Source organism: Macaca thibetana, chromosome 4, assembly GCF_024542745.1.
Source record: "Macaca thibetana thibetana isolate TM-01 chromosome 4, ASM2454274v1, whole genome shotgun sequence".
Lineage (NCBI taxonomy): Eukaryota > Metazoa > Chordata > Mammalia > Primates > Cercopithecidae > Macaca > Macaca thibetana.
In genome coordinates this window covers 143,900,756-143,923,913 of record NC_065581.1, presented here as the reverse complement: position 1 = coordinate 143,923,913, position 23,158 = coordinate 143,900,756, and the positions used below count along the sequence as shown (strand labels likewise).

The 23,158-nt window shown below is 39.9% G+C and overlaps 1 protein-coding gene across 1 annotated transcript; it reads left to right on the top strand.

Moving 5' to 3' along the window:
* The first annotated feature begins 8,496 nt into the window (after positions 1-8,496).
* Positions 8,497-22,543, top strand: GJA1 (gap junction protein alpha 1). Its single transcript, XM_050786397.1, has 2 exons — positions 8,497-8,717; positions 19,648-22,543. The coding sequence occupies exon 2, from the start codon at positions 19,664-19,666 to the stop codon at positions 20,810-20,812; it is 1,149 nt and encodes a 382-aa protein (XP_050642354.1). The 5' UTR covers positions 8,497-8,717; positions 19,648-19,663; the 3' UTR covers positions 20,813-22,543.
* Positions 22,544-23,158: the final 615 nt, after the last annotated feature.

Below are 23,158 nucleotides of genomic sequence, written 5' to 3'. Positions count from 1 at the left end.
GACTACCATCTTACCTCTCCTCATCTAAAATGAACAGAGTCAGGATTTCATAGAGAATTCAAAATAAGTTGTATAAAATGGTTAAGTGCCTGCTTGCTAATAATTGCTTATTAAATAAGCAACTGGGCCAGGCACAGTGGCTCACACCTATAATCCCAGCACTTTGGGAGGCCGAAGCAGGCGGATCACAAGGTCAGGAGTTCGAGACCAGCCTGACCAATATGGTGAAACTCCATCTCTACTAAAAATACAAAAATTAGCCGGGAGTAGTGGCGGGCACTTGTAGTCCCAGCTACTTGGGAGGCTGAGGCAGGAGAATCGCTTGAACCCGGGAGATGGAGGTTGCAGTGAGTTGAGATGGAGCCACTGGACTCCAGCTTGGACACAGAGTAAGACTCCGTCTCCATAAATAAATAAATAAATAAATAAACAAATAAATAAGCAACTGTGTTGATTTATTTCATGTGCCAACTTGACTGACCACAGGGTGCCCACATTAAACATTATTTCTGGGTGTACTGAGAAGGTGTTTCTGGATGAGATTAGCATTTGAATCGGTGGATTCAGGTAGACTGCACTCCACAAAATGACTAAGTATCATCTGATCTATGGAAGGCCTAAATAAAGCAACAAGGAGAAGATAAAGAAATTCTTCCCTTTTCCTTCCTGTCTATTTGCTGATAGGGATACTTATCATCTTCTCCGGGTCATGGGCTAGAGTTTACACCATTAGCTTCACTGGTTCTCAGGCCTTTGGACAGAATTACCACAAAGCTTTCCAGGCTCTTCAGCTTGCAGAGGGCAGTCATGAGACCTCTCAGCTTTCATAATTGCATGAACCAATTCCTCATTTTACACACACACACAAACACACACACACACAAACACACACACACACTCCCTACTGGTTCTGTTTTTCTAGAGTACTTTGACTAATACAGAATCCAAATCAGAACCTGGTCTAAGACTTCTTATTTTGTAAGCTGACACTAATGCCATGAGGGAGTAATCTTCATACAAGTCAGTCTTTTGTGGTGGCCACTAATACATGACAAAAAGAGCATATAAGTTGTGAAAACCAAATTGACTTAGGTCATTTCATAGACCCTTCCATTTATTTCTGGTATTCTCATCAGAATTTATATCCCCAGTCTTTTAAAGCTTTGTTTGTAAGTCACAATGATAAATTTTGTTAATATTTTATGTTTTTACCCTTTCCAAAAATATACTTGCATTTCCTTTTGGACCTTCTTAAAGATTCCAATCCAAAGGTGGAATTTATACATAATGGAAAATCCAGCATCCACAAGAGACCAGTAGGGAGGATGGTTTTGGTCTGAAAAAGTTTCTGAAGTCCTTAAATCACTTCATGATTATGACATTCTGCCTTCATACTGGGCAGCTGTAATTTGTTATAAGTATCCATGTGAATATCTAAGAGAGTGAAAAGTCACTAGAGCCTTCCAAACACATCAAGCCCACTACATTTGTACTTCGCTTTTAAATCAGTAACCATCTGACACTAAAGTACTACTCATTTCCAGTTATTAATAACAAACAAACAAAAGGCTCTCTTAGAGATCTAATAGGGTTCTTAAATGTTGCCATTCTTAGTGCAATATAAGGGCTGAAATACTTCTAACACACATAGAACTTATAATTGCCATGATGCATGATTTCTTAGAGATAATGGTGGTGTTTACACTATCCTAAAGGAAACCGGTATTAAATTTGTTAGTGTCTATAAAGGACACGTACCAAATAAAGCTGTCCATAGGTACCTCATCCTGTGCACCAAAGCAGACTTAGACATACAACAGAAAGGCATTTTAACGACTTCGGTAAGTGGTGCTATAACCAAGCATTGTAAATATTTCATTTGGGAATTTTTATCTCAGCTGACTTTTGAAGCAATGCTAAGTTTTTTTTTCTTTTTCTTTGGCATCAGTTCAACAAGTATGTAAATAATTTGTTCGTGCATTTGTAATTTTAACTACACATTTGTTCATATTCTGGATAAAGCCTGCATAAAAAATTTGCACATAAGGTATCACCTCCACTTGCAAAATGTTCTCTCTATTTTTCAAGTTTCCACTTTGTGTAGTATAATGCTGAACATAAAATGATGGCAAGCGGTCATCCTGAGGAGGTTAGTACTTGGCTAAGTGATTTTTTAGATAATAAATAATATTCATTTTATCTGCCCTAAAATAAACATATTGAAATACTCCCTTATTTGTTACATGATCTTCAAAAGATTAAAATTCTTAGCATAAGGCTGGGCGTGGTGGTTCATGCCTGTAATCCCAGCACTTTCGGAGGCTGAGGCGGGCGAATCACATGAGGTCAGAAGTTGGAGACTACCGTGGCCAACATAGTGAAACCCCGGTCTCCACTAAAAACACAAAAATTAGCTAGGTGTGGTGGGACGTGCCTGTAATCCTAGCTACTGGGGAGGCTGAGGCAGGAGAATCGCTTGAACCCAGGAGGTGGAGCTTGCAGTGACCCGAGATCATGCCATTGCACTCCAGCCTGGACAACAAGAGTGAAACTCCATCTCAAAAAAAAAAAAAAAAAAAAAAAAAAAAATTATTAGCATAAAGAGCCAAAATTTATTTTTAGACTTTCAAACAGTACAAGCGACCTGTTATTTCTCTTCCTATAAACAAGACTAATATACATGCAAAATCAAGAGTTGCAGATTCCAAACCTCTAGCCCTGATTCTGATCATTTTTTAAAGTGAATATACTATCGATAGAATTTTTTTTTTTTTTTTTTTTTTTTTTTTTTTTTTGAGGGAGTCTCACTCTGTAACCCAGGTTGGAGTGCAGCAGCGCAATCTTGGCTCACTGCAACCTCCGCCCCCCAGGTTCAAGCGATTCTCCTGCCTCAGCCTCCTGAGTAGCTGGGATTACAGACACGCGCCACTACGCCCAGCTAATTTTTGTATTTTTAGTAGAGACAGTTTCACCATGTTGGCCAGGATAGTCTCCATCTCTTGGCCGTGTGATGCACCCTCCTCGGCCTTCCAAAGTGCTGGAATTATAGGCGTGAGCCACCAGGCCCGGCCTGCATGTTTCTTTTTTAAAGAATCGAACTAGTATTCTCTGTTTGCCTATCATTGTTTACTTGCTTTTTCAAAATTCCCTTAAAGAAAACTCAAAGGCTAAAGTTGAATGAAGTTAAACTCTGATATTGGCTTTGTATTAACTGCATAACTAAAAAATGCTAATGTCTACCATAGTCCCTGAGACATAATAAATATTTACTGAAGGAATGAATTCACAAGTGATCATAAAAAATTAACCAAGCTTCATTGAAAAGGTAAAATTAAACAAATAAACATGAAATAGTAAATGATTTACCAGTTTCTTCTTGCAATGTTCATTTTCACTCTGCACAGAAGGTGGAGCCAAAGACATATTTATCCACTGGCTGGACTTTTTTCCCATTCAACAAAACAAAGCAAAACAAATTCTTCCCTTTACAAATACCTTTTTGTGTAGTTTGGTTTACAGTAAGATCCGCTTGGAGGTAAACGTGGGCCACAAAAGTGAGTTGAAATTTTACACAGGTCAAATCAATCTTTGATCCTTAAACATTTTTCAAGGATGATAGAATGCTAAGTAAATGGGAAAGACGTTTTCAGTTAAGTTGAATACTTCTTATGAAGCGAATTGACAGACCCCAGAAACGTATCTTTTGAAAAAGGGATACCAGTACAAGTGATAATATGATGAGAAATCTTCACTGCTCTGAAAGAAATGTAATTGACCAACAGTCACATAAAGAACACATTTTTTGGCTAGTTTTACCAATTTGGGTAGAGCATTTCTAAACTTGCAAATTTACGTCCTCCAAATTAACTTTTACTTCTTTCTTGCTGTCCGGTAAACATTAGTTAAAATGGAAATTTGGTGCAGAGAAAGGATTATTCTGATGCTAAGGAAAGGAGATCTGTAAGATAATGCCATCTTACTTCATTACAAAATCAACCTAGACCCACCTAGTCTCAGGTACTCTTTCTATTCTTCTACAAATGCCTTGAATTGCCCCAGAGGGATTGCAAATTTTCTAGTTCTTCTTCACTCACTTTCATCTCAGCCAGCTGATAACTTCACCTACTTTGAGAAAATACCTTCAAACCCTAGTTTCATGCAGCCCATACTGTCTGAAAACATTTTCTTTATGTTGCATTCATTCTCTTTTTAATTTCAAAGTTAACTACTCCTCCAGAGAACAAGTAATATTTTCCCACAAATAAGCCCACTTGTAGCTATTTTAAATACCCTTCCCTTTCCCAGGTGTTACCTTGCCTCTTTTTTCATTCTTTTTGTCTGCATTAAATGAGGAAATCCACCAAGGCTGTGTGTGCGCTGTGTTTTTGGTACACTGCCTATATCTCCCATCTCTTAGCAATTTCATCCGTACCTGTGGCTTCTAATTACAAATCTTGTTGGTTTTTTTTTTTTTTTTTTTTTTTCAGATCCTCCCACCTCAGCCTTCTGAGTAGTTGGGACTACAGAGGCGTGCCACGACGCCTAAATTACCTTTTTATTTGTTGTAGATACAGGGTCTCCCTATGTTGCTCAGGCTGGTCTTGAACTCTTGGGTTCAAATTGTCACCCCCCACCTCAGCCTCCCAAGTGCTGGGATTACAGAGTTGAACCACTGTGCCTGGCCAATCACAAATCTTATAACAATTTTTTTTTTTTTTTTGAAACTGAGTCTCACTCTGTTGCCAAGTTGTAGTACATTGGTGTGATCTCGGCTCACTGCAACCTCTACCTTTCAGGTTCACGCAATGCTCGTGCCTCAGCCTCCCGGGAGGCTGGGACTAGAGGTGTGTGCCACCACATCCGGCTAATTTTTGTATTTTTAGTAGAGATGGGATTTCACCATGTTGCCTAGGCTGGTTTTGAACGCCTGACCTCAGGTGATCTGCCCGCCTTGGCCACCCAAAGTGCTGGGATTACAGGCATGCGCCACTGTGCCCAGCCACAACAATTTTAAAGTGAACTCCACAGCTCCTGTTTTAAATTGTCAGTCATCTGTCTTTACCTAGATATTTCAGTTATTCATACCAAAATATTTCAAACAAATCTTTGTATCTCTTTCAGCAGGTCAGTCCCTCCCCCAGCTTCCTTTTTTTTGTGTTAGTAATATTTTCCCAATCAAAACTCCAAAAATCGGTTTCCACAGCCTCCACTCCCTTGTCTTCCCATTCATCCATCATCAAGTTCTGATAATTCTACCTTCCTTTCCTTTCTTTCTGCTAGTATTGCATTTTAAGTTCCTATAGCTCACTGCTCTCCCATTACAATACTCTTCTTACACGTCTAATTCGGAGTCACCAATTATTTTTGAATGTTTATGCTACTCAGTGAGGTGAAAGTAATCCATCAGAGTTTGTGTGGGATAGGCATTTAAAGGCCTTAAAAATCACTCCATTCATTTCTTAAAATTTCAGAAATTCCTATTTTGAAACAAAGGTAAAAATCCAAAAAAAGGAGTTGGTTCTCATATTAAGAAATATTTCTCACAATTCTGAAAAATAGCTTACCCTTACCACATTATTGTGCCAATAATGTGCATTTTTCATTTTTCAAAATATATAGCTACACGGATAAAACAGAATCAAAGTCCTGGCAGGTGATGTGGCCTAAAGAAGCCCTGCAGAAGACAGAAACTGTAAATAGCTGTTTCTAGTTCTCCAAAGAGCCGTGTTGTCTGACCAGCAAATCACGTTGCATCCATTTCTTCTACATAGACAAGGTCTGGCAATCAGAGAAGACACTGTTCTAGTACGTCAGTGTTTATATTAGATAAATGGCATTGACATTTCTGAGAATACGAGAAAAACACATTTTTAAAAAAACTATTCCACAATTTTTGCAAAACATTCCAATGGAGACAAGCTTCTAAGGTCAGATAAGTGAGATACTTTTGAACAACTGTATTATTGATAAAAATATAACTCACCAACACTGCTAGAATATGAGTTATAATATGAGTTGCTACCTGTCATTTAGAGACTCCGCTAGTTGTCCATGAGAGAAAACTGTGGGCCTTTTGCAAAACCTAGTTTCCCTTGCGCATGATTACTCATAGCATTGCATTTCAGTGCCATTATCCCAAGAGAAGAGAAGGTTCCTCAGAATGTCTTATCAATGATATTTTGATGAAATCATGTTGAAATCTTGTATCAATGATCATGGAAAAATGATTTTAGAAAGAAAAGACGTAGTACGTTCGCGTATTAAGAGAAGTAATTAATTACTGGCTCATGGTACTAGTAATCCTTTTGGCTCAGAAAATGGTTCAGGTGATATACATGAATAATTTGTTATAAGGAAGTTCTTTAGTTCTATTTCCAATTGGTCACATAGGTAATAGCTTAAAAAGAAAAGAATACTTTAAAAGAATACTTAAACATCAATATCCATCTATAGACCTAACAAAACATAACAGAAATAAACACAACTTTTTTTGCTTTAAAAACCCTACTATAAAACAGTCAATGACAACTTTTCTTTCATGCAACTTATTCTGAATTAGCATCATGGTAATTTTTTTATAATTGTACTTGATAAATAATTTTACAAAAATAAATTGTTATGTAAATTAAATGAAGCATAGACTTTTTTATAAAGAAGAAATATGTTTTCTTATGATAAAAAGAATAAATCATTTTCGTGAATGTGTTCTAAGTCCAATGAAATAATTTTTAGTTAAGACAAAGCAATAGATTTATTTAAATAACAATATAAATACAAGACCAAAACAATATTTATAGGTTACTGAATCTGAAGACTCGAAAGTCAGATTACAATTTCTACTTCCAGAAGATTGTTTTTCCCCTTTCGTAATTTAAAGAAAAATGTACTCTTGGAAATAGGATAGCCAACAAGTAAAAACAAAATTGTTCCTTAAAATTGCAACATTTGGGCCAGGTGCGGTGGCTCACGCCTATAATCCCAGCACTTTGGGAGGCTGAGGCCTGTGATCCCAGCTACCCGGGAGGCTGAGGCATGATGAGAATCGCTTGAAGCCGGAAGGCGGAGGTTGCCATGAGCAGAGATCGCGCCATTGCACTCTAGCTTGGGCAACAAGAGCAAAACTCCGTCTCAGAAAACAAAACTAAACTAAACTAAATAAAACAAACAAAAACCCTGCAACATTTCAAAAGATGTTGTATTAGTCATGTCAGTGAAAGTTTAATTAGGGAACGGTGTCTACCAGGATATTTGGCATCCTTCTTTTTTCTGGTATTTGCATGAGTGAGAAAAGTGTTAGGAATAGGAAGGCCAGATGAGTTTGCTTTGCCTCCAGAGAATACTAGCCAAGAGATTTCCTGTCCAATCTCAGGAGCATCACTGAAGCCTGTTTATGAGTAATTGTCCCACCACAACACTCTGCTATGGCATTTGGGAAGCCCTCAAAGGAGCTGCCTGCTCTAAGAATGAGGCCACATGACTCAGGCCATTATAAACCCTAATGCAGAGCCTTGAAGAGGGAGAGCATTGGAAGGAATAGGGAAGCACATAAAGATGATATGCTCAGCTCTACTGTCATTGGGCAGAAAACTCTCTAGTGGGCTTGAGAGGAGGAACTGATTTTAAGGAGGGCTGAATAGTTTGGGAACCTACTTAATGCAACCATAGTCTGTATTTTTAAAATCCTGACACTTCACTACAGATTTGGGTTTTAGTGTCTTGGCATTAACAGGGCTGAAATATAAATTCTTAGTTTTCTGGAGATACGGTAGGGGTCAGATATCAAGATTTCATAGGCAAACAAAACATGCTATATATGTAAAAACTATACACACACACACACACACACACACACACAGCCTTTTGCTAAACTGAAAGAAAGTAAAAATTCAAAGCAGTCAAGGGGTGGAAAGGTGGATTGGGTATGAACTTTTCTTCCTATATGTCAATTTTTGAAATGTCTCTCTCCCATCCCCACCATTCCCTGTGTTAATTGTCCTTACTTACATTTAAAGCAAGGGAATTAGATCATCAAACAGGTCACTCACACCTACCTCTAACTTCACACACCTTGGTCAATGTGAAACAAGCTTGAACTGGTTATATGCTTCCCCACCATTTTTATTTATTGTAAGCTACCTTAAAAATTTTAGACAATGTTATAATAAAAATATATGCTTTTCCCCCCATTATCCCTGGTCTTCCCCCCATTTTCCCCCCATTATCCCTGACAAAGTGCTTCTTTTGTGACAAAGCACTATAATCAATGATTCTTATGTATGAGGAGCAACTCCAAGTAGAGGCATTCATGTCCCTAATGCTATTTTATTTTTCCTCATCAGCAAATTTAAACTACAACTTTATCCTGATCTCGCTCCTGCTCTTTGCCTCTTCTGCCCCCGCCCTTCCACATTCACCAGCCTCCTCTCCACCTCCTCCCAGCCTTTCCCTTTGCCCTCCCCTTTCTTCTAGCCCCTCCTCCCAGTTGAGTCAGTGGCTTGAAACTTTTAAAAGCTCAGTGCTCCAAGTTACAAAAAAGCTTTTACGAGGTATCAGCACTTTTCTTTCATTAGGGGGAAGGCGTGAGGAAAGTACCAAACTGCAGCGGAGTTTTAAACTTTAAATAGACAGGTCTGAGTGCCTGAACTTGCTTTTCATTTTGCTTCATCCTCCAAGGAGTTCAATCACTTGGCGTGACTTCACTTCTTTTAAGAAAAAGAGTAAGTTTTTAAAAAATGAGAACACTTTACCTATTAGTTTCTTTTTCTACAAGTAAAACTTTCCTAAAGTTTTAAAATGTGTTAAATGTAGCTTGGAATTATGATACTGTAAATGGATTGATGGATTTGAAAGTGTTTCTATAGTTTTAAAGTTAAAATTTATTGTACCGAATTTATATTTTGACTGTTAAAAAAGTTTCTATTAACACTGCAACAGGTAAAAAGGTTCAAACCTTTCCGGTTAGAATAAAAGACTAGTTTACTGGATGTTTGGTTTTTCATTTTAGAGTATAATTTTATTATTATTTTTTGTAATCAGTAATAGTCTAGGTGCTATCATTTGTTGGGGGGGCGGTTAGGCGCCTGGGTTGGGGGATTTGACTGACTACATCGCAAAAATCAAAGTGTAAATTTGCTTAGCGTGCTTCCTATAGTATTGTACACTTCATAGAATAAAGTGCTTTTTTCACATGGAAATCTTGATTGATGTTCTATAGCTTCGCAAAGCCAACTTCTTTTGTGACAAAGTGCTTTGTTAAAACATCGTGGTTACTTGACTTCCACGTGGTTCCTTCCTAGAATTTTCCCCATTAAACAAAAAGGTATAAAATTAAAGAGTATTAACGTTATGTTTTAAAAATCAACAGTAAATTGTTACTTTATATTAGCAACCGCTATGGAAAGATTTGAGACCGTCAGGAGAGACAGCTTTTACTCGACCACGTTGGCAGTTTAGGAGATGAAATCTCCTAAAGTTTAGGTGGTGGTTAGTTACAGAGCATTAGAGATAAGACGTTTAAAAAAGTGTACGCCAGCGTGCTTTTCCAAAACCGTCTCCTAAAACGGGAGCTCCTAGAAAGAGCAGGGAAAAAACTTTCTTAAACAGCGCTTTGGGAGCTCCCCTCCGCCAACACCCGCCGCCCCGCACCTTCCCTCTGCTCGAACCTGTAACCGAATTCAGAACTATGGGGCAGTTCTTTGGAGTTGGAGCTGCTAGGGCAAAGATAACGCTAATGCGTTGCTTAAAAGGGTTCAATTTTTAAAATACTTCTATTGGTAACACCCATTATGTTCATCAGAAATGCAACCATGCATTTTTGTGCCCGGCAAGGATTTTCTGGTCTGTGTAAATCTACAGACTAAAATAATTAGTTTAGATTCTTGACGTGACCCTGCAGTGGAAGTATTTGCACCAGTGAATGCTGAAAAGCAAATAAAACTGAAAGCTTTACGGAGGCCGTGGCCGGACGGGTACGGGGCGCCTCCTGCCATCTTAGTGTCTGCCGGGCTCCTTCCCGCGCCTTCGCTTCCTGAAACAGCGCGGTTTGGGGACGTTTCCCCCAAATCCTCACAAGTCAAACCGAGCGCAGGTCCGAGTTCGTCACTGCAAAGGAACCCAGGGTGCGGGGTGGGAGGGATAGGAGGAGAGATGGGCTGAGTGCCAAATGGTAGAAGAACAAATGGTTGATTTAATTAAAGTTGTCAATCTAATTTCCCATCCCTCTCACATCAGCACCCACCCCCCCTTTTTTTTCCTCTTTTAAACTTACTGAATTCCACTATCTCCGCGTTGGTAAGAAAACCTGAATACCTTGGGAATTGTGCTTAAATTGCACTTGCAACGCCCCTGGAAGTTCCTGAAACTTCCCGAGAATGAGGCGGGGCGGCGCAAGGGGAAAGGGCAGGGAGGAGAGACCCTCGGGGAGCTGATGACGCGTCTGGGGCAAGTCAGCCTGTTTCGGAGAAGCGCGCCTAGCGGTCGGAGCAGCGCTGCGCCCACCCTGCCCCTTTAGTGATCCAGCCTGCCTTTGCTGGGGGTTTCTGATAACGCTCTCCTTGTTCCCCAAAGGCGTGCTTCTTTTTCTCTCCAGGTACAAAGTAGGGGTGAGAAGGGGAGAGCTACACAATGTTGGAAAAAGAAGCGTGGCTTTATTTGGAAGTCGATTGAATTTCTTTTGCTTCCCCGACCCGGTTAGTAACGGCAAGGAAGATACTGAATCTCGCCCTCCGAAAATCGGGCGCATTTGACCTCGGTGAATAGTGTCCCTGTGAGGAAGCCTAATATTTACGTTTGTGCAAGGATAGCTGGAAATTAAAGCGTCTAGTAATGCAGAGATTTCATTAAGCTAGCGCGCCTCCCCGTCCACCCCACCCCCCACCGCCAGGAATGAAATAGGCCAGTTAGACAGAAAACACCTTTGGGAGAAGAGTAATTACTTCTAGGTAGGCCGAATTGCCTGGAAATTATACCAAGCAGAGGCAGTACATTCCGTTCCTTACTGGCGATGTTGATTCTATATTATTGTTCCCCCAGTGTGGGGGTGCTTTGTACTTCCCAAAGTCAGGGTAGACTGGTTACCTGTCCTCTGCTGAGAAAATGCAGTGGTAATGCTTTGCTCTACTTTCTTCACTGTTTAAACATGTTCCACATTTTTCTAATGCCTTCTGAGCGTTCTCACCCCAGCCACCGAGTTCCTCACCCTTGGCAATTGTGATACCTGCTGTGCTCTCACTCTCCTTGGGAAACATGGTTCCAAAGATGCTCGGCAGGAGGCAGATTAAAGGCTGTGCTTTCAGAGACTGTAGGTTGCTTTGTTACTTAGATGTTTCCATTTCCTGCATAGAGAAGGGGGGAAAACACGGGGTGCATTCTCTCTTTTCTTTTCTCTACATCCAGGGGTGTAGCTTGGTTTGAGCCTTTATATACGATACCCGCAGGGAAGGGAATGATAGGACAGTCACCAGTGATTAATACCTTCCACTCCGCCTTTCCTGTTGTTCTGACTTATCTTCAGGATTCTCAGTTATTTGAAGAGATGTGTGGGAGCTTATGCGCACACACCAGTTCAGCTCTGGAGAGAAAAAGTAATTATCTAGTGTTTATTATTAATGTAATATTCCATATGGATAATTCAAGTTTAAAAAATCTCCAGAGCATCTCTTCCATGGGAGATTAACATTTTTATAATTCTTAGCATAATTGCCTACATTCTCCATCTTAAAGTTACCCTTTAACTATGTATGTACAGTTTCTTTTACCAAATTTCAAACTGTGGTTAGCTCTTTTTTAAAAAAATATATCAGTGGCTTATACAATTTCATAAATTTCACATTCCAATTTTCCTATGCTTTTAAAATAATATTTTAAGAAAAATGTATGCTTATCATCTGCTGGGCATGATGTCTCATGCCTGTAATCCTAGCCCTTTGAGAGGCTGAGGTGGGAGGATCGCTTGAGGCCAGGAGTTTAAAACCAGCCTGAGCAGCATAGCAAGACCCCATCTCTATAAAAATTTTTTTTAAAAAAGAAAATGTATGTTTGTCAATCATTTCTTAGTTGCTGTTTTTCTAAAGAAAAGATGAAAAATTTAAAAACAAATTCTATACATATACAGGTCTTTTAAAGAGTAAGAACCAAACTTTACTGAGCTGTTACTAAGAGCTTCACATGCATGAGTTATTTATTAAACTGTCATTGAAAAAAAATAGACTGTCTGAATCAATACACTTGTGAGCGCCCTAAGGATGTCTTTATATGATTATAAAATAACAAAGCTGTTCACTAAAAATAGTCACTTTGGAGGTGGAAGTAAGAGTAGGGGCAGAGGAAACGCCAAGGACTGATAGAAATATATTAAGTTACATCACAATTGAAGAACATGGCTTTTAGCCTGCAGCTTCTGACTTAGGGGTTTCTCTCTGGTAGCCCTAAATTGATCTTGAGAAGCTTGTTTTGGGGGAGAATTGAGTAGTAGCTGTTGAACTAGGGAGGGGATTGTCTTTTTTTTTTTTTTTTTTGGGGGGATTGTCTTTTATGGGATGCACCATCTTCTCTTTAGATGGAATTCCTCACACCTCAATCTCCACCTCCTCTCATTAAGTGTATGCTAATATAAGTTGAGTGATGAGGAGGGGTAAGAGCTGGGGAAATAAAGACTTGGTGGTGTTTTTTTGTTGTCCTCCCCTCTGCCCCAAAATAAGCAGTTCACAACATCAAATACCTACACAAATACGCAATTCTTTATAAATAGATGTTTACATACAGTAAGTTTGATACACTACAGTTAGGCCATCTAGGTATAAATAAGGAAGTAAAGGTGGGTATTATCTGATGACCTGGGAATCTTTTCCATGGAACTTCATTCTAATCACTTTACTGCCTGCATAGACTCAGACTGTAAAGATGTTATATTAACCAGGGTCAATATCAGCTGCTGCTCTTCCGCTTCAGAGCCCTAGCCTTCCCCGGTATTTATCATTCTTGAAATAAACACGATTTTAAACGGGCTATTTCTCTTTGTAATAGTATCCTTGGCTACAATAAAATTGTGTGGTGCAATCAGAGTTAGAATATCGTAGAACTAGGGGACAACTACACAGTTGTGTTATTTCTTTATTTTGTTGTTTTGTTTTTTAAATCTTAACCTGCAACAACCTAACAGTGAACTGAATGTACAACCATGATACCTGATGCAGTTCTACAAGAATCCTAACCCTCATTAGGATCTCATTTAACAAATTCAGGAAGCTCTTTGTTAAAAAGCCTTGTCTCTCTTTTTTTTTTTTTTTTTTTAAAGCCAGTCAAATTTAGCAGTGGGGGTTGTAAAGAGCCTTTTTTCTTAATTTAGCTCTATTGCCTGCTCAGGAATCATTTGAAGCATGTTTCAACAAACAGCTCTCTGTTTCAGCAATTGTCACTTGAAAATTTAACAGTATGAGAATATGAGATGATGACAATACTTTTTTACTGTGAAGTCTCCTTTTTAATTAATTTGAAACTTTAGAAAGTTGAGATACATAACTACAATTAAGAGAATCCCAAAGAGACAGTAAAAAACAAACAAACAAAAACTGTTTGGTTTTTTGCACAGTATCTTTTTATTTTTTGTGGAAGCCCCATTTAATTCTTTCTTTCTTTCTTTCTTTCTTTCTTTCTTTCTTTCTTTCTTTCTTTCTTTCTTTCTTTCTTTCTTTCTTTCTTTCTTTCTTTCTTTCTTTCTTTCTTTCTTTCTTTTTTTGGAGATGGAGTTTCACTCTGTCACTGAGGCTGGAGTGCAGTGGTGCAATCTCGCTCACTGCAGCCTCCACCTCCCAGGTTCATGCCATTTTCCTGCCTCAGCCTCCCAAGTAGCTGGGATTACAGGCACCCGCCACCACGCCTGGCTACTTTTTTGTATTTTTAGTAGAGACGGGATTTCACTATGTCAGCCAGGCCGATCTCAAACTCGACCTCAGATGATCCTCCCACCTCGGCCTCCCAACGTGCTAGGATTACAGGTGTGAGCCACCACGCCTGGCCACATCTCTTACTCTTTTAAGCACTGGGGATACAGCAGTGAACAAAGCAAACTCCCTCGTATAGCTCACATTTGAGTTGAGGAAGGCAAATAATAAATCCTTCTCATAGAAGGAGGTACATAGTAATTAGGCAAATATTTACTAAATCAAGTAGAGATAAAGTTTATTAAAATAATAATTTTTTTAAAAACAGGGCAAAGGGAATAGGAAATGACAGGACTGGGGAAAGGATGTTGCTATTTCATACTTGGTGGTCAGGAAAGTTGGCTGATGAGGTGAGACCTGAAACAAGTGAGGATGTGAGCTGTGTGGATAGAGCAGAGCTCATGAAACCAAACTGATTGTTTATTTATTTTCTCAAGATTGACTGATTACTCGGAGTATAGGTTGGCGATCAGGGTGACCAGGCTAATGATATGAAATCTAGCAAACTGATGATGGCTGAGATCAAGCTAAGGGTGACTGTTTTAAGTGTGAAAGAATAGACAAGTGAGTTCACTCAATGACATTACTGGAGGGGCAGAGGTTATTATAAAAGTGAAATAAAACATTAGAAGGGTTTGCATTTGAGTTTTTGGGCATGAATAGTTTTGAGTGTTAGTACATTAGACACACATGATTTCCCTTTCCTCCCAAAAAATCCATTAAATAGTTTTATCAGGAACTTCCATAGACATTTCCTTATGTAGGTTTAGACTCTGATTTTATTCTTTCAGATATTAATGACCTTCACCTTCTCTTTTCTCTCAATCATAAAAAGATGCTGGATATCAAATTTCACTTTAGTTTTCAATAATCCTATTTACCTTTATTTAAGTCTCCACTGTCAACTCATTACATTTCTCTTCTTGAGAAAAACATTTAAAGTTGGAAGTAAAATATTTAATTCTAATAACTATTAGGATATTAATGGCATGGAAAGACTTCACTGCAACTTCGGCACAGTGATTTGTTTCTAAGGCTCTAGCAAAAGGCATAGTCAAATGTAATTTAAAATCAAAGCTTTATTTTATTTTATTATTTATTTATTTATTTTTTGAGGCGGAGTCTCTATCTCCCAGGCTGGAGTGCAGTGGCACGATCTCAGCTCACTGAAAGCTCCGCCTCCCGGGTTCACGCCGTTCTCCTGCCTCAACCTCCTGAGTAGCTGGGACTACAGGTGCCTGTCACCATGCCTGGCTAATTTTTTGTATTTTTTTAGTAGAGACTGGTTTCACCGTGTTAGCCAGGATGGTCTCAATCTCCTGACCTCATGATCTGCCTGCCTCAGCCTCCCAAAGTGCTGGGATTACAGGCGTGAGCCACTGAGCCAGGCCCCAAAGCTTTATTTTTAAGAGATTTCATTTGAATTAAAGAATCTTCCTAGGCCCCACCTAGGGCCCCACTTAGTGCCTGTAGCTTTGGACATCCATCCAGTCTAGGGGGCCATGATGAGCAAAGGAAATGTAATCTAACATGGCGCATAGATGGCAAAAAGTGTGGTCCAGCTGCTAAGACTCTGCTTTTTTTTTTTTTTTTTTTTTTTTTTTTTTTTTTTTTTTTTTTTGAGACGGAGTCTCGCTCTGTCACCCAGGCTGGAGTGCAGTGGCCGGATCTCAGCTCACTGCAAGCTCCGCCTCCCGGGTTTACGCCATTCTCCGGCCTCAGCCTCCCGAGTAGCTGGGACTACAGGCGCCCGCCACCTCGCCCGGCTAGTTTTTTGTATTTCTTAATAGAGACGGGGTTTCACCGTGTTAGCCAGGATGGTCTCGATCTCTTGACCTCGTGATCCGCCCGTCTCGGCCTCCCAAAGTGCTGGGATTACAGGCTTGAGCCACCGCGCCCGGCCGAGACTCTGCTCTTAACGAGAACTTTGCACAACTCCTTTTAGACCTTGGTCTACATGTGAAGCACCAACTCAGTATCTTAGAGGTGAAGGCATGAATATATGTGGTATGTCCAGCTGCATTGGTCTTCTCATCTATCAAATAAGAAATATAGCTGTCTCCTCCTGGTGAATAAAAGTGCAGTTTATAGTCTGCAGATCAATGCCAGGGATTCTGTAAACATAATTATGCCCTTTTATTATAAAAGGATGTTAACTTATCATACAAGGTTTGGAAAAGCGAAGATATTAAATCAGTTTGGGAAGGGTGCAGCAGGAAGGAAAAACCAGTTGCCAAAATTTGTTTCATGGCAAAGGGAGCAACTACCAAAAAAAAAGGAACAATTTTTGTTACCTCTTTTTGGGCAGCTGTCCCATTAAATATTATTTGATGGTGTCTATGATAGTGGTAACCGACAGATAGCTACATGTTACAGGATACTTGGTATCCAATTTGATAACTGCATGGGTGCTTAAAGAAAAGACAACTTTGCAATTAAGTTGCTAGTGTATTAAAAAAAGAACTACTACCTAAAGAGCTGCCTGATGACCTAGTTCATATACTATGGAACGGTGGAGTATTTTTGTAGAATCTCGAAATTATTTGAAAGTTATGTGTCATACGATTTTTTTTAATAGAATGTAAATAAACTTAGTGATGAATTACTATAAGCATCTACACAATCACATTTTAGTTTGAGTAATGATGAAATCCTAGCTAAAATTACTTCTGTTTTGCCTAGTCATATTTCTAGATATGATAGGTTTGTCTTCAGCGCTATCATTGCATGAATGTGATGAGATGTATGCAAACAGTTTATCTTTTTACACTTGATTGTTTTTTTGCTATTTTCCCCCTAGCAATCGAAATATCTGAGCAAAAGCAGATGACACTGGCAAAATATTGTAATTTTTTACAAACAGAATTAGGGCCAGTTTTACACATCATCACATAGAAACTGTCTATTGATACAGCTCCAAAAATTCTGTTTGTTTGACCCTTATGGACTGTACTTCTTCATTTCCAGTCTAGTATTTTCTGCTAAATTATAGGGTTTTTTTTTTTTTTTTTCCTTTCACATTCTCTCACCATCAAACTATCCATCACGGCTAAATTACTCCCTCACTTCAAGCCTTTCCTTGGCTATTTAACTGTCTTTGTCAGCCTTTCAAGCCTTTGTTCTTTTTGACTGCTGTTTTCATACATCAATTTTACTTTCTAACTTGTCACTTCAGAATCTAAAATGACCCTTCCAAAGTAGAAGGGAAGCTCCCTTTTTTATGACCACTGGGGAGCGTTATTTCTGTGGCCTTCGCACCCACCCTCCACTCTTATTCAGCATTCCTTGGCACCAGTCCCTGGGCTGTCATCAAAGGTACCCATGGTATCTAATTTAGATAGCTGGTGCATAGTTTAGCTTTATGGCTCAGCCATCTTTTATTTGTTCGGCCCAGGAAATCCCAGGTGAGGTGCCCATTTCATTTTTTCTTGTTCTCTATGGCCAGGAGACACAGTCATTAGACAGAAATGTAATGTTGCTTGCTGGCGAAGAAGATTCCCCTGATAATTTCATTTACTTCCTACAAGGAGCTACAGCTCATAGTTCAACTCCAGATGAGAAACTCCTTTATATTCAGATAGTGAACATATTTCTAAGAAGCCTAAATAACCCTACCTTTGGTTACACTATTTAGAATTCATTACTAAGCTCCTGCAAAGTCTTAGCTTTGCTTGTTTTTAACTATTAAATAATATTTGACTAATTCATCCTTTTCTAAACCCTCCAATTACTACTGTCTGCTGAAAATTAGCCTGTATTCCCTATGCCTGCCACATCATGTTACTCACTTCTTCCCAGCTTTCAGCCCTGGCTAAGGTTGTGTATACCAAAGCATGGAAGCATTTCTAGCTTTAGTGCGGCCTTACTATACTTTTAAAACCAGTGTGAGGCATTGAAAAGACTTGGCCTGGGGATTGTGAATCTTCTTCTGGCTCTATCTATAGCTAAATATTTCCTATACCCTGAGAACCTCAATTTTTATCAGCTAAATGGATAACGGGAATTAGAGCATAAATTGAACTAGACAACTTTGGGGATTCTTACTGGTTTCTACCAACTTAGATCTTTTTCTTTTTATTGAGACGGAGTCTCTCTTTGTCCCCCAGGTTGGAGTGCAGTGGCGTAATTTCTGCAGCTGGGTTCAAGCAATTCTCCTGCCTCAGCCTCCTGAGTAGCTGGGACTACAGGAGCGTGGCACCATGGCTAGCTAATTTATTGTATTTTTTGTAGAGATGGGGTTTCACCGTGTTAGCCAGGGTGGTCTCAATCTCCTGACCTCCTGATCCGCCTGCCTCCCTAAGTGCTTATAGGCCTGAGTGGATTATAGATGTGAGCCACCATACCCGGCCAGATCTTTTCTTATCCTCAGTAATGGAGAAGCCATAGGCTTTGGATAGCTAGATATTGATAAGAAGTTAAATTGGATGTATAGCCTGAGGGTCCAAGGCCCAGTAAGGGAATTTTAAAGTGTATAACAATGAAAAGATGAAAACCAATCTTTTCTGGCTGGAGAAAACACTCTGAAGTAGGTTTTCTTTGTTTTTTAATAAGGTTGTAAGTAGTATTGAGACAAAATGAACTTTTTACTTGAAATATGATGTGTATTTAGTCTTTGTTTTTGAAAGTAGGTTACTACATATAATGACACATTGTAGCAAAAGAGTATATTCCCATATAGCCTACTTTCTCTCTGGACAGAAGACTGACTTCTGAGCTACATAAGTCGCTGCTTAAGAAAAAAACAGTCACCATTGCTTGGGAGGCTAAGGCAGGAGGATTGTTTGAGCCCAGGAGCCTGGGCAACATAGTGAAATCCTGTCTCTAAAAAAAAAAAGAAACAGAAAAGTGTAAATGACCATAATATACAGTATACACAAATTACACTTGAAAAATCTTCCAGAGGCTCGGCGCAGTGACCCACACCTGTAAAACCAGCACTTTGAGAGGCTGAGGTAGGCAGATCACCTGAAGTCAGGAGTTGGAGACCAGCCTGACCAACATGGAGAAAACCCATCTCTACTAAAAATACAAAATTAGCCAGGCGTGATGGCGCATGCCTGTAATCCCAGCTACTCAGGAGGCTGAGGCAGGACAATCGCTGGAACCTAAGAGGAGGAGGTTGCGGTGAGCTGAGATCGTGCCATTGCACTCCAGCCTGGGCAACAAGAGTGGAAACTCCATCTCAAAAAAAACTTTCAGAGTGAAAGTAGTAATAAAATGATATATAATAGCATTAAGGTTTTGGAAAGAAGGTTATGTATGTGTTCATAAGTGTTCTCACCTGTGTTCTTAGATAGCTATGCTTTGAATAACACATCAGGATTTTGCTTGGCAAACACAGACCTACCAGGCAAAAATTGTCCTCATTTATCAGACAAATAAAATGAGCAGAGGCCTAGCACAGATGGCTTCTCAAGTCACACAGCAAGGCAGTGGTTGAGCAAGCAATACATCTTCCCAGGTTAAAGATTGCAACTCACCATCTGTTGCTTCTAAGTCTTACTTTATCTCAACAAAACAAAACACGTGTTAGATCTTTACTTCACTGGGGAAAATGGGGCAGGAAGAGTTTGCACTTGTTGTTTTGTGAAAGAATGTTAGAAATATATGAAACATGTAGTATTTTGACTATCAGCTGAAAGGTACTAAACGTGAAACTAGTAATTTGCAATCTGTGATCCTTGAATTGTCTTTTTGTTTCTTTCAGGTGGTGCCCAGGCAACATGGGTGACTGGAGCGCCTTAGGCAAACTCCTTGACAAGGTTCAAGCCTACTCAACTGCTGGAGGGAAGGTGTGGCTGTCAGTACTTTTCATTTTCCGAATCCTGCTACTGGGGACAGCAGTTGAGTCAGCCTGGGGAGATGAGCAGTCTGCCTTTCGTTGTAACACTCAACAACCTGGTTGTGAAAACGTCTGCTATGACAAGTCTTTCCCAATCTCTCATGTGCGTTTCTGGGTCCTGCAGATCATATTTGTGTCTGTGCCCACACTCTTGTACCTGGCTCATGTGTTCTATGTGATGCGAAAGGAAGAGAAACTGAACAAGAAAGAGGAGGAACTCAAGGTTGCCCAAACTGATGGTGTCAATGTGGAGATGCACTTGAAGCAGATTGAGATAAAGAAGTTCAAGTATGGTATTGAAGAGCATGGTAAAGTGAAAATGCGAGGGGGGTTGCTGCGAACCTACATCATCAGTATCCTCTTCAAGTCTATCTTTGAGGTGGCCTTCTTGCTGATCCAGTGGTACATCTATGGATTCAGCCTGAGTGCTGTTTACACTTGCAAAAGAGATCCCTGCCCACATCAGGTGGACTGTTTCCTCTCTCGCCCCACGGAGAAAACCATCTTCATCATCTTCATGCTGGTGGTGTCCTTGGTGTCCCTGGCCTTGAATATCATTGAACTCTTCTATGTTTTCTTCAAGGGCGTTAAGGATCGGGTTAAGGGAAAGAGCGACCCTTACCATGCGACCAGTGGCGCACTGAGCCCCACCAAAGACTGTGGGTCTCAAAAATATGCTTATTTCAATGGCTGCTCCTCACCAACCGCTCCCCTCTCGCCTATGTCTCCTCCTGGGTACAAGCTGGTTACTGGCGACAGAAACAATTCTTCTTGCCGCAATTACAACAAGCAAGCAAGTGAGCAAAACTGGGCTAATTACAGTGCAGAACAAAATCGAATGGGGCAGGCGGGAAGCACCATCTCTAACTCCCATGCACAGCCTTTTGATTTCCCTGATGATAACCAGAATTCTAAAAAGCTAGCTGCTGGACACGAACTACAGCCACTAGCCATTGTGGACCAGCGACCTTCAAGCAGAGCCAGCAGTCGTGCCAGCAGCAGACCTCGGCCTGATGACCTGGAGATCTAGATAGAAGCTTGAAAGCATCGAGATTCCACTCAATTGTGGAGAAGAAAAAAGGTGCTGTAGAAAGTGCACCAGGTGTTAATTTTGATCCAGTGGAGGTGGTACTCAACAGCCTTATTCATGAGGCTTAGAAAACACAAAGACATTAGAATACCTAGGTTCATTGGGGGTGTCAGGGGTAGATGGGTGGAGAGGGAGGGGATAAGAGAGGTGCATGTTGGTATTTAAAGTAGTGGATTCAAAGAACTTAGACTTTATAAATAAAAGTTTCTTTAGGTGATACATAGATAAGGGCTTTTTCTCCCCGCAAACACCCCTAAGAATGGTTCTGTGTATGTGAATGAGTGGGTGGTAATTGTGGCTAAATATTGTTTTACCAAGAAACTGAAATAATTCTGGCCAGGAATAAATACTTCCGGAAAATCTTACGTCTTTTCAACAGGAAAAAGACAGGATTGTGCTTAAGTCCCTGCTAAAACATTCCATTGTTAAAATTTGCACTTTGAAGGTAAGCTCTCTAGGCCTGACCCTCCAGGTGTCAATGGACTTGTGCTACTATTTTTTTCTATTCTTGGTATCAGTTTAAAATTCAGACAAGGCCCACAGAATAAGATTTTCCATGCATTTGCAAATCTCAGCGTTATACGTATATTCTTTTTCCATCCACTTGCACTATATCATTACCATCACTTTTTCATCATTCCTCAGCTACTACTCACATTCATTTAATGGTTTCTGTAATAAACATTCTTAAGACAGTTGGGATGTCACTTAACTTTTTTTTTTTAAGCTAGAGTCAGGGAATCAAGCCATGCTTAATATTTAACAATCACTTGTATGTGTGTGGAAGAGCTTCTTTTGTTTGTCATGTATTGGTACAAGCAGATACAGTATAAACTCACAAACACAGATTTGAAAATAATGCACATACAGTGTTCAAATTTGAACTTTTCTCATGGATTTTTGTGGTGTGGGCCAATATGGTGTTTACATTATATAATTCCTGCTGTGGCAAGTAAAGCACACTTTGTTTTTCTCCTAAAATGTTTTTCCCTGTGTATCCTATTATGGATACTGGTTTTGTTAATTATGATTCTTTATTTTCTCTCTTTTTTTAGGATATAGCAGTAATGCTATTACTGAAATGAATGATTTCCTTTTTCTGAAATGTAATCATTGATGCTTGAATGATAGAATTTTAGTACTGTAAACAAGCTTTAGTCATTAATGTGAGAGACTTAGAAAAAATGCTTAGAGTGGACTATTAAATGTGCCTAAATGAATTTTGCAGTAACTGGCATTCTTGGGTTTGCCCTACTTAATACACAGTAATTCAGAACTTGTATTCTATTATGAGTTTGACAGTCTTTTGGAGTGACCAGCAACTTTGATGTTTGCACTAAGATTTTATTTGGAAGCAAGAGAGGTTGAAAGAGGATTCAGTAGTACGCATATAACTAATTTATTTGAACTATATGCTGAAGACATCTACCAGTTTCTCCAAATGCCTTTTTTAAAACTCATCACAGACGACTGGTGAAAATGCTGAGTATGACACTTCTTGCATGTCAGCTACATAAACAGTTTTGTACAATGAAAATTACTAATTTGTTTGACATTCCATGTTAAACTACAGTCATGTTCAGCTTCATTGCATGTAATGTAGACCTAGTCCATGAGATCATGCGTTCTGGAGAGTGTTCTTTATTCAATAAAGTTTTAATTTAGTATAAAGATAGCCTCTATATTCCGTGTGATTTGTTTCCCCTGCCGAGACGTAGTCTTGCTCTGTTAACCAGGCTGGAGTGCAGTGCCGCCATCTTGGCTCATTGCAACTCCTGCCTTCCAGGTTCAAGCGATTCTCCTGCCTCACCCTCCCGAATAGCTGGGATTACAGGCACCTGCCATTGCACCTGACTAATTTTCGTATTCTTAGTAGGGATGGGGTTTTACCATGTTGGCCAGGCTGGTCTGGAACTCCTGACCTCGTGATCCACCCACCTCGGCCTCCCAAAGTGTTGGAATTACAGGGGTGAGCCACCGTGCCTGGACTATATTTAAAACTAATTGATGGCATATTTTATTTTATTTTTTTTTATTTTTTGAGACGGAGTCTGGCTCTGTCGCCCAGGCTGGAGTGCAGTGGCCAGATCTCCGCTCACTGCAAGCTCTGCCTCCCAGGTTTGCGCAATTCTCCTGCCTCAGCCTCCCGAGCAGCTGGAACTGCAGGCGCCCGCCACCTCGCCCGGCTTATTTTTTTTTGTATTTTTAGTAGAGACGGGGTTTCACCATGTTAGCCAGGATGGTCTCGATCTCCTGACCTCGTGATCCGCCCGTCTCGGCCTCCCA